Source organism: Haemorhous mexicanus, chromosome 11, assembly GCF_027477595.1.
Source record: "Haemorhous mexicanus isolate bHaeMex1 chromosome 11, bHaeMex1.pri, whole genome shotgun sequence".
Taxonomy (NCBI): domain Eukaryota; kingdom Metazoa; phylum Chordata; class Aves; order Passeriformes; family Fringillidae; genus Haemorhous; species Haemorhous mexicanus.
The window spans coordinates 22432564-22445088 of record NC_082351.1 but is presented as its reverse complement, the minus strand read 5'-3'; the positions used below and the strand labels follow the sequence as shown (position 1 = coordinate 22445088).

General features: G+C 44.9%; 1 protein-coding gene across 1 annotated transcript in view; it reads right to left on the bottom strand.

Annotated features, from left to right (window-relative positions):
* The window catches only part of LOC132332460 (contactin-4), a 278899-nt gene that overhangs the window by 85694 nt on the left and 180680 nt on the right, over positions 1 to 12525 (bottom strand). Inside the window, exon 6 of the mRNA XM_059856845.1 lies at positions 2061 to 2156. Within this exon, the coding sequence (XP_059712828.1) occupies positions 2061 to 2156 (96 nt within the window). The remainder of the gene's footprint in view (positions 1 to 2060; positions 2157 to 12525) is intronic.

The window sequence follows — 12525 nt, the reverse complement described above, 5'->3', positions numbered from 1 at the left end:
AGGCAAAAAAAAACAACAGGAGAGGAAAAGAACTGGAACTTCTAGCAGACAAAGGGGTCATGAGTGCAGCAGGACTGGCCTCGGGGGTGGGGATCCACCGCTGCAGGCGCGGAAAGCGCGGCAGAAGCAAATGTTTGATTTGCATTTATTCTGCTCTCCAGCCCAGCCGCTTCCCGAGCTGCAGATGAACATTTATTTTCCAAATCTCCAGCACTCAGCATGCTCTCCATCAGAGGAGGCCATCACATCATTACGCTGCTTAACAGAATGTACCAGCACAAGGCAGCGACCCGACAAACCGCGGCTCCCCGCCGCACGGAGCGCGCGCTCCGTCGCCACTCGGGGCTGGGGGGAGCTCACATCCACGGGCTCGAATTTCCAGCTCATTGCAAACCAAAAATTGGGACAGTGCACAGCAATGCCCAAATTGTTCTGTGTGAGCTGTACACAGCCCATTTGTTGGTGCTGAAAGCACTTGTTCATCATTTGGACTCGTTTTCGGGATGAATTTCCTGTAACGCCGGAACAGTGGGAAGCTTTTTATTGTGCATCATTAACAAGAAAAAATAAAAAGAAAGCCTCAACAACTAATGTATGTAGGCCAACGTAACTTCATTTTTAGCTGACAGCTCCTCAGAAATGGATATTTCCAAGTGGCAAAGTATTAGACCCACAGATGAAAGGTTAATGGTCTGGATGCTGATCAGTGTCTTTTTAATAAAGTCACAATTTTTAAGCCCAAGACAACCAGTGACACAATGGCTGACAGAAAATAATTCCCTTCCCATTTACTGTTTTTCTTGTCCCAAATCTCAGCACCTGGCCAGGATGGTTTTTTTCAGGCTTCTACTATTCCAGTGAATACCCTCATCAGCAAAGCAATGGCAATTCTCAGATTGAATAATTTTGCTTTTTTAAATTTTTTCTTTTTAGATTTAATTTTTGATGCACATATGAAACTAAAGTAAAAAAAAAAAAGAAAAAAAAGAAAGTGTATTTTTTCCCACAATTAACCCTATGTTTCAGCAGTGGTCACTAATGCCATCAGGCACTTTTTGCAAGGATGATGAACCTGGGTCTGCTGCCCTAATCAGATTCTAAAATAAGTAATTGCATTTTCTCCTCTTATTACCACTCGTGCTCCCAAGGAGCTGGATTATTTTTCCCTTTGAAGCTGAGGAGGTTTTTCCTGCTGCACCACAGCCTAACAGCACATGGTCCAGGGGGCAGTTTCCATCCAGCTGATGAGGGCAGACAGACCTCAAAGCAGGATTGCACATTTCTTTAAAAGGGCCACAGATCTGTGGGAGATGCTGTGCAGTTTTGACAGAGTGAGCAGCCCCTGATGAAGGAGCCAGCTGCAGTGGCTGGTGTGGGTCCTGGTGGGGAGGGACACACACATGGAGCTTGTCAGGCACACCAGGAATTCCAGCAGGAATTCTCACAGAACCACTCCCCCTCCAACACATTTCAAACAGAACAGTGCAGCACACAGGCTCAGGAAGCCACAAACTGGCACCATTAAAATAAGTTTGTGCAAAACTGAAAGAATTTTTTGGTGTTTTCTAAACATTCACGCTGCCCTCTTGGAAGCAAACAGCACCCTGTGAGATCTGGACACATCCTGAGTACCCAGGACACAAAAAATACTGCCAGTAGTGTTTGAAAAAGAGAAAATAATGAAAAGATGATGCACAAAAATGGCTCTGGCAGCAAGTTCAACGTTTTAGCAGGAGACACACCCAGGCCACAAAGCAGGAAGGCTGAGCTAGAGGGTTTTGGCCACACCTTCAGGATATGAAGACATTCATTGCTTTAGTTTCCATCTCTGAAGTTTATCCTCAGAAGTTTATCGCAGAAGTTTATCCTCAGACCCATAAATGCTTTTTCTCTGCATTTCTCCCCCTCTAGACACCAGGACCCCCTCAGCCAGGGGGGCCCTGCCACAACCCTGTCCTCGTGGGTGACTGCTTCAAACTTCCTGACAGCCCTTAGAATTCCCTTCCCTGAGAAGGGAAAGCCCAGAGTTCACTGAAAGCAAGAGAAGGAGAGCTCTTTACCTCCAGAGTGGGGTGGGGGCCCACAGAGCAGCACCATGCCCTGGCCCTGGCGGACGGACACCGTGCTCCTCGTCCTGGTCTTGAAGTTCTCAAGGTCTGCCAGGAGAGAAGGAACTCGGTTAGAGGCTGACCACAATGGGAAAATGATGGAATAAAGCAAATATCAGCCTGGAGGGTGGGCTGGGGGGGAATGTGAGGCAGTAGGAGGCTGAGGAGCATCAACAGGGGGATCAGGAGATGCCTTGCCCAGGCTGGAAGGGCAGAAGGTGCTGGTTCATCCACAGGAACAGACACAGCTGGAGAAAACCCCAGCACCTGTAAGGCTGGGGGAGGTTTGGTGTGTGAACTTAGGAAGAATCACTGCCTGAAATCAGCAATTCCATCCCAAGGCAGGCTGCTTCCCTCGCTGCTGCTGCCCTCCCATCCCACGGGTGCAGACCCTTCCCTCCCCACAAGGATCCCTCCTGCACCAGCTGCACGGTAAGGCACGGAGTGCTTTAATTAAATGAAATTAAATTCCTCCTTCCACCTCTCTCTTTTCCCTCTCCTCAGGGCCCGTGCACTGCAGAGCTACAACTCCCCTGCTCACTGAACTCAGCAGACCTGCAGCGAAGAGAGGAGGTGACTCTGAGCTCAGAGTGCCACCAGGATTGTCACCAGCAGCTGCTTCCTGGGAGCACCAAGACATGGAATCACTCTGGCAGCCTCTGATCCTTTACAATTTCCTGCATTTCAATTTTCTTTTTTTTCCCCTTGTTTCCAGTGTAGCTGAGCCTTGGCTTGGCAATTACAAACCTGTTGTCAGTGCAGTTGGGAACCAGAGGAAACACAGAGGTGATAAATATTTATCAGCAGGAGCTGGTAGGAGCATCATTGTGAGGTTACAAGGATGGAAAACTGAGCCTTGATTTTTATCCTCTCTTAAAAATGTTTTCTGCACACGTACATAAAAAAATGTAAATAAATAAAATCCAAAGTTGTCACTGCTTCATTTCCCTTTTTAGGAAAGAAACCCTTATGGGCCTTTCTCTCTTTCTTTTCTGGTTTAGGAAAACAGAAAAAAATCAATTTGAGAGATATAATATTTCGTACCTAAATTCTATAAAATTTACAAGGTTTTGGTTTTTTTTTAATTTTTTTTTTTTTTTCAATTGTACAGGAATCACTGTAAGATTCCTCTGGCCACCTGCCAGTGCACAGATTTTTATACATTTTGACTGCACACGGGCACAGGGCTGGATCCCATCCTCTCTGAGGACAGCTGCAGGAGGAGGAACAGCCTCCAGCCCAAAGAATGCCTGCAGGAATCAATGTGCTCTTTTTTACATCACTACTGACAAGGACAGGATTGCTACCAGGAAAAGCAGACTCTGCTTGGATGAACATGCAGGAAGTGCTGCAAGGATGGCCAAAATCAGCAGATAAAGCAGAGCACTCATCACTCCTGCTTGCTCTGCTTTGAGACATGGCACAGAGGCAGCCCTGCAAAGCCTCCTGCAAGCACTTCAGATCTGCCTCTGAGCAAAATAACAGGATTAAGATAATTGTAAGAAAGGCTAATGCCTGATCAAGGCCATCAGGCTGATTGTGCTTTCTGAAGGCCACAGGTTTGTTTTTGCAACACCTAAATTGGAATGAACAATGATACAATGAGGATTTCATTAGTGAGGAGCTTCATTTAGGATCCACCTTGCAATCTCTGAGTTGCAGAGAGGAGGGTCCAGCCTCATGGTGACAACACCATCGAGTTCCACCTCCCTTTGTCCCCAACCCTAAAAACCCTGGGTAGCAGAGGAGGATTTCTGGTCTTATTTGCCCCTAAAAATCCCAAACCCAACAGAGAAACCCACCAGATTAAAAGGAAAAACTGAGATATTACCACTTGCAATTCAGGAGGTCGATGTGCTGCCAACAATTCTCACAATGCCAACCAAGGGCTCCAGTGAGCACAGAAAAATGTTGTGTGAGCTCCAGTAACCCCAGCATCAGAGCAGGATTAGGAATTAGTAATTAGCAATGGTTTCAAGAGGAGAATACAACAGGGTATGCAAGAGGAATGCAGACAGGTTATTGTGGGTACTCACGCCTCATTTAATGAATGACTTCAGGTGCCTTTAAACACCTTCTGGACAGTATCAATTCCAAATCAAGCTGAACAGGCCCACAGAAGCTGAAAGCTGTGTGTATTATTTAATTTCAGCTGGATGTGTTTAAAAGCAGCTGCATGACTTTGGGAAAGTCACTTCAGCTCCCGGTGACAAAGTTTGCTCATCTCTGAGGACAATCCTTCAGCTGTGTCTCTCAGAAGAGGTTTAATTAGATAATATTTGCACAGAGCCTCTGAAATGCACTGGGCTGCAGGGCACACACCAACACCCAGCCCTGCATGGAGCCTTCAGTGGCTCTGCTGGCACAATGAGGATTTTCTGTGAAACTCTGCCTTAATGTTCAGTGCCACAACCTGGGCAGGCACTGGGAAGTGATGCCACAGATCCCCCCAAAATGCTCCAAAGCCCAGCAGGTGCCAGCAGCAGCTCCCTTTGGGCAGGGTGGTGGTGTGTGGAATGGGCTGCTGTGGGGTTTCATAAAGGCTTAAGCAATCTGAAATGATCCACAGCCCCCAAGGCTGGGTAGTTTGTCTCAGTAAATGGCATTTGGAAACCTTCATCAAACCCTCATGGCTTTGCACAGTAACAATTACCCAAGCTGTCCAGAGTAATGAAAGTTTTCCCCAAATTTTGCCTACAAAAATCAGTCCTTATAGCAAAGAAGATTCAATTTTAAGCAAAACAAAAGGAACTGCAGCCTTTCCTCCCTTCTTAGGACCTACTTGGGTTTGAGCTTTATGAAATGTGGTCATTCTTTTTCCAAGTGACTCCCAGGAAAGCAAAGTTTTAAAGGAATATTCCCCAGATGGCATCGAAGGATGGGCAAACAAACAAGGTCACATCAGCTCCTGCTGAAAATTTGGCCTCAGATTTCTGAATTTTGACCCCTGGCCATTTCCAGCTCCACTGATTGTCCCAGGGGTGAGACTTCCACCCCAGCAGAGCAGCTGCAGAGCCCCCTTGGCTCCCATGACTGGCTGCAACAACATCAGAAATGATGGGAATAGCAGAAATGATGGGAATAGAAATGATGGGAATGGAAATGATGGGGATAACAGGAATTGTGGGAATAAATAACAGAAATAATGGGAATAAATAGCAGAAATGATGGGAATAGAAATGATGGGAATGGAAATAATGGGGATAACAGGAGTTATGGGAATAAATAACAGAAATTATGGGAATAGCAGAAATGATGGGAATAAATAACAGAAATAATGGGAATAGCAGAAATGATGGGAATAGAAATGATGGGAATAGAAATGATGGGGATAACAGGAATTATGGGAATAAATAACAGAAATGATGGGAATAGCAGAAATTATGGGAATAACAGAAATTATGGGAATAGAAATGATGGGAATAGAAATGATGGGAATAGAAATAATGGGGATAACAGGAATTATGGGAATAAATAACAGAAATAATGGGAATAAATAGCAGAAATGATGGGAATAACAGGAATTATGGGAATAACAGAAATGATGGGAATAACAGAAATAATGGGGATAACAGAAATAATGGGGATAAATAACAGAAATAATGGGAATAGAAATAATGGGGATAACAGAAATTATGGGAAAAACAGAAATTATGGGATTAGAAATAATGAGAATAACAGGAATTATGAGAATAACTGGAATTATGGGAATAACAGAAATGATGGGAATAGCAGAAATAATGGGAATTACAGAAATAATGGGAATAGCAGAAATGATGGGAATAATAGAAATAATGGGAATAACAGGAATTATAGGAATAAGTAACAGAAATTATGGGAATAACAGAAATAATGGGAATAGCAGAAATGATGGGAATAAGAGAAATAATGGGAATAACAGAAATTACAGAAATAACAGAAATGATGGGAATAACAGGAATTATGGGAATAAATAACAGAAATGATGGGAATAACAGAAATGATGGGAATAAGAGAATTCCTGGACTCAGCATGCCCCAGGACCCCGACTGCAGCACCACAGCTTCCCTCAGGAGCCTGCCAGGCTCAGGGCACTGGGGATGTGACAGAGATCCCTATTTTTTGTGAAAGATGAGCTCTGTTTTGCTGCCTTTCTTTGCCCCAGGAGCCTTCCCATGCTTTGCTTTGATTTTTTCCCACACCTGCCTATTTTTAGAACACAAAATGCTTCGTAATTACGCCGGTGCTGCAATTAGGAGAGACCCCTCTGTGCAAGAGCTATTAAAAACCACCCAAAAAATATTACAGAAAATGAGATGAAGAGTCAATGATGCAAATTGGTGGTGGCAGGTGTCTGCATGTCCTTTGGAAAGCCAGTTCCTGTGACTGGGCCATGTGGGAGGCAGCTCTGCTGTGCAGTGCCTTGAATGACACGCTGTCAAAACCTCACCATTAGTGAGCCCTTTGTCACTGCAGTTCAGGGTTCTTTCCTCATGATTAGAAAAGCAGTGTCAGTGCTGTTTTCACCTATTATTCCTGTTTAACTGGTAGGAAACGATTTCTGCTTTTGCTCTCTTCCAGCAGAAATGTACACACATCAATCACTGCTTTCTACATCAGTGGGTTTTAATTGCCAAAGAAAAGCAGGGCTAATAGGCTTAGAGAAATAAAAATGTTAGTGGGTTTTACTTTAAAGTCTTGGTCTAGAGAGTTGTGCAAAGCAAATTTGATAACACATCGTTGATATCACTCAGCTGAGTTGGTGTGGACAGCAAGGAGCCCCCAAAGCACAGGAGCTGCATCCCTGGGGATCATTATTCCCACCAAATGAGATATCCAAGGGACCTCCACAGGGGCAACACAGAGCTGGTGTCCAGCAGCAGCACAGGGAGGGAGGGTGGGTGACACCCACACATCTCTGCATCCAGCTGGGAATTCCTGGGAATTATGCCTCAGTGCCATTCCTACTGTACTGAAATGAAGTCTTGGGTTAGGGAACTCCTGCTTCACTTAGAGGAGCAACAAATCCTTGGATCAGCACTTCAGGAGTTCTTTCAGCCTGTCTGTATTTTATGGGGGGTTGGAATTTCATCCTAAGACGTGGCTGTACTTTGGGCAAATAAAAAATGGTTTTTAAAAATAAAATAAACCATAAGGAAAATAAAATGGTTATAAATGACTGATCATTTAGGAACTGATCAATTAGAAAGCTGACACACATTCACTGGCAATTTTGAGTGTTCTGGAGTGGACAAAGCACCACCTTTACTAATATGAAATGAACCTTAAAGCACCCACACAAGAGGAAATAAAGATCTGGGTGAGGAGTAATTGCCTTTCTTATGTGTGAAATGCCCAGTCCCCTGGGGTACCCTGCCACAGCCAAGACACCCAGAGCCAATTTTTAAGCATGACTTAAAGAGATTTGCAGATCATAATGGGCTTTGCCTTCTCAAAACCCTTCTGTAATTTTAAAATAATCCCAGGAATCTAAAATTTAGGGTGATGTTTAAGGTCAAATCCAGGAATAATTGAAGATTATTCCTTTTATTAAGGAGCACATGACTCATCCCAAAGGAATCTGATTAGGCTGGCAATGACATCTCCAACAAAAAAACTGATGGAAGGATTGGTCAAATCCCCCTGGTTCAGAGTGAGCAAGGAACCTCCATCCAAACACCCCCAGGGATATCTGGATGGCCTTTCCCAAATTATTCTCATCATGTTTGCACAACTCTCCATGGACAACAGATCCCAGGTTCCTGTCCTGGAGAAAACTCCCAGCCAGGTGGGCAGGGAGGCATTGGCAAGAGCATCCCACTCCACTGGCTGCAAACTGTGGGAGTGGAAAAAGATATTAAAAAATTAAAAAGAAAAAAAAAAAAATAAAACCAGTTTTGGAGAGGGGTTCCACTGCACCTGAATCCGTGGGGGAGGGAGGGAAGGAAGGAAAGGAAGGAAGGAAAGGAAAGGAGGAAAGGAGGAGGGAAGGAGGAGGAGAAGGAGAAGGAGAAGAAGGAGGAGAAGGAGGAGAAGGAGGAGGAGGAGGAGGAAGAGAAGAAGGAGAAGGAGAAGGAGAAGGAGAAGGAGAAGGAGAAGGAGAAGGAGAAGGAGAAGGAGAAGGAGAAGGAGAAGGAGAAGGAAAAGGAAAAGGAAAAGGAAAAGGAAAAGGAAAAGGAAAAGGAAAAGGAAAAGGAAAAGGAAAAGGAAAAGGAAAAGGAGAAGGAGAAGGAGAAGGAGAAGGAGAAGGAGAAGGAGAAGGAAGGAAAGGAAAGGAGGAAAGGAGGAGGGAAGGAGGAGGAGAAGGAGGAGGAGGAGAAGGAGGAGAAGGAGGAGGAGGAGGAGAAGGAGGAGAAGGAGAAGGAGAAGGAGAAGGAGAAGGAGAAGGAGAAGGAGAAGGAGAAGGAGAAGGAGAAGGAGAAGGAGAAGGAGAAGGAGAAGGAGAAGGAGAAGGGGAAGGAGAAGAAAAGGAAAAGGAAAATGAAAAGGAAAAGGAAAAGGAAAAGGAAAAGGAAAAGGAAAAGAAAAAGGAAAAGGAAAAGGAAAAGGAAAAGGAAAAGGAAAAGGAAAAGGAAAAGGAGGAAGGAAGGAATTTATGGTCCCACCATCCCCAAACTGTCTCTCTAAAACCACACCTGGTTTTCAAGCTGGGTTTCTGCCATCCCTCTCCCCAGCTCACAGAGATGAAGTTCTTCAGGCTGTGTCCTTGGTGGTGTGTCAGGACTACCCAGAGAGCTGTGTGGGTTGGAATAAAACCCCTTTGATACACAGCTTAATAGAATTTTAGTTTAAGAGCTGGTGTTCTAATGAATAATTTCGAGAGTCACTGATTTGAGAAATAGTTTACAAGTCTGGGGATGAAAGCTTTCTAATTTGACCTTTAGAGCAGAAATTTCACTGGGATTTCTACTTTGCTGGGGAGAAAAGAAGGGAAAAGAAGTTCTGGAGGTAAATATCTTGGCATTCCCCCCACCCCTATCCCTGCTGGAAAAGATTTTTCCTTGGACTTTATTACTGAGACTATTAACAAGGTGTTGAGTTTACCACCCCCATCTCTGATCTCTCCTCTCTGTCTGGGTTCTGTGCTTGGATTTTCTGACCCCAGCTGTTAAAGCCAGGCTGATTCTGCACCCACGAGGCTGAAATTCCACCCAAACCTCCCTGGGGTTTGCTCCTTGCTCCCCTCAGGCTGCAAGGCACCCCCAGGGCTCCCCTGCCTTCCTTCACCCCACTGCTCTTGCAGGGAAACAGAAACTCCTGAGGAATGTTCTGAGAAATTCCTGCAAGGCACCCATTTTTCTTTTCCAAAATCAAACCACTCTTCTCTATGAAATTATGAAAAAAAAATCTCCTTGTCCTCATGTTCCACTTCATAAAAACTGCCTGTTTGCCTTCTTTCGACAGGAAATATTTCAAACATTTATTTTGAAGCAGCTCCTCTGCTTGAGACAAAATGCTGAGGACTCTGAAAATTTTATTACTTTAATCTAGAAAATCTGGGCAGACATTTCCCCTTGGGTTGACTGGAATGGGGTTATTTCACTCTCAGAAGTTTTTTATCTTTTCCTAGATGAAAAAAAAAAAAAAAGAAAAAAAGCAAAAAGCTCTGTTTGCACTTTCCTGCAGCAGAGATGATCTGCAGTGGGCAGAGAGCAGAGCTTGCAGGGGCACAGGGGCAGTTCTGCCCCTCTTTCAGGGGTGTCTGGGCACTGCAGGTGCCTCACGTGCTCCCCCTCTGCCCCTTCCCACTCTGGGCAGTGGCAGGAATGCAAATCCAGACCCCAAATAATGAAAATACAATCACTGAGCCACAGAATTCATTACAGCCCATCCAGGGCCAGGGCAGGGACACCTCCCACTGCCCCAGTGCCAGCCTGGCCTTGGCACTGCCAGGGACCCAGGGCACCACAGATTTCCTGGATAACCTCACTCCAACTCACTCAGCACGATGCTTCAAAGGGAAATTTCCCTTTCCTTGCTAAGTACCCCCAGAGATGCTGATCCTCAGAGCTGCTGCTGGCTCAGCCTCCCTGTGGAAATTCACATTTTGGTGCTCAGCAGCACCTTTCAGGGCTGATATTTGTCCATTCTGTTCCCCTCTCAGGCCCAATGAATAAAGCCAGGGCAGTCGTGTTTGCTGCAGACAGGGAAACCAAGGTGGCACAGCCTCCCCAAACACTTTCAAAGCTGCTCCATCCTCCCCGTGCCAGTGCTGGCTCCTGGCTTTGCTTCCCAGAGGGAAAACAGGGGGGAAAAACCAAAATAAAGATGAAGCAGCCACTGGGATAAAGTTGTTCTGCACTGCCCTTGCATCCCATCAACAGGAACAGAAATTCCCCTGCAGAAACAGAAATTCTCCTGCAGAAAAAGAAATTCTCCTGCAGAAATAGAAATAATTCTCCTGCAGAAACAGAAATAATTCTCCTGCAGAAAAAGAAATTCTTCTGCAGAAACAGAAATAATTCTCCTGCAGAAACAGGAATAATTCTCCTGCAGAAACAGGAATAATTCTCCTGCAGAAACAGGAATTTTCCTGCAGAAACAGAAATAATTCTCCTGCAGAAACAGAAATTCTCCTGCAGAAACAGAAATTCTCCTGCAGAAACAGAAATTCTCCTGCAGAAACAGGAATAACTCTCCTGCAGAAACAGAAATAATTCTCCTGCAGAAAAAGAAATTCTTCTGCAGAAACAAAATTCTCCTGCAGAAACAGAAATAATTCTCCTGCAGAAATAGAAATAATTCTCCTGCAGAAACAGGAATAATTCTCCTGCAGAAACAGAAATAATTCTCCTGCAGAAACAGGTATAATTCTCCTGCAGAAACAGGTATAATTCTCCTGTAGAAACAGAAATAATTCTCCTGCAGAAAAAGGAATTCTCCTGCAGAAACAGAAATGATTCTCCTGCAGAAACAGAAATTCTCCTGCAGAACCCTGCTCTGGCCTTTGCCAGGTCCAGGCTGGGTCCTGAGCTGCTTCTTCCACACATTTACAGAAAATACTGATTTGCACTGATTCAGAACCCCTAGGGATCACCCAAGGGGCATCATTATCTCTTCAGCTAGGTCAAGAGCATTATTTCACTCACAAACCAGGAGCTTTGGAGGCAAAAGGGGAGGTGTCACAAGAAGTTTCCAATGACAGAGGAAATAACAAAAATAACAAAACCTCCTGATTTCTTGTCCTGTTCTCCAGCCACACAAACCAGGAAAACTGATCACAAACCATGAAAACATGACCCAACAGCTCTGCAGATGTTTGCTACTCTAAAATCAGTTTTTACAAGGAGTTTGGGGGTTCATTAAAAAAAAACAAAACTCCTACATCATCATATAGTTTTGAAGAATAGAGCTCCGAGATAGAAAAAAAAAAAAATCTGCATTTTCAATATTTTTTCATATTAAAGGGAAAATGAACAAATATGAAGAGAGAGGAGGAAAACCATCAAGCCTGTGCCTTGCTTTTCCCTGAATTCCTAAAGCAGAAGAGGATCTGGGTGTTGTGAGTGGCCTGTGATGCTCCCATGCAACCCCCTGCCCTCCCCAGAGCTCCTTCCAGCCAGAAACCAAAATAACTTCCCCAAAACCACTGCAGGCTTTGGAGATTCCCAGCTTTAGGACAAGGTGCTCTGACAATTTCCAAGTGCCACTGCTTTAAGTAAAAATGAATTCAGTTTATTTATAACCCTGGAGGGGGGAAACAGAGCAGGTGGAAATCCTCCATTTCTGCTCTGACTTAAGGGTCCTTCTATCCCAGACGAAAGTAAAGTAGGTTATAGATCCATCCTCTGCTGCAAACTCCCTGATGGTCCTATTCATCAAAAATAAAAAATAAAAAAAGGAAAAGAAAGGGAAAAAAGAGGAGCTTACGTGAGGCTTAGCCTAGTTTTCCACCCAGCAGGGACTGTGGGGAAGGAGCAGAGGTTGGGAGCTCATCTCTGCCACTGATCCTGCCCTGTGCACAGCTCAGCCAGGATTTCAGCACAGAGAAACCCTGGGATGTGGGAACACATGGGAAAATGCAAATTAATGTGCTCATTCCTCAGTTAAGGTCACAGCAGCCCCAGTCCTGGGGGACAGGCAGGTGAGGGGCTGGGTTTGGGTAAGGCAGCAGGGCTGGGGTGGATATCAATGGCATTTTTCCTTGAAATCCTTCCTCTGAGTGCCTGCAGGAGGAATCAGGGCTTTGACACTTGGTAGGAAACCACAAAATTTGAGATCTGGGGACACCCCAGCCAGGCTGCTCTCACAGCCTGATGGCACATCCCAGTGGGGCTGGGGACACCTGGGTCTCTGCAGGGGCAGGACTGGACATCCCAGCTCCAAAATGAAGATTATTCACAGAGTTTCAGGTCCCAAAAAACCTTTCAAATGCACAGAGGCTTCGGTGAGAGAGAGAGAGTGAGATGGGGGATGCAGGGGAAAATTGGGTCATGGT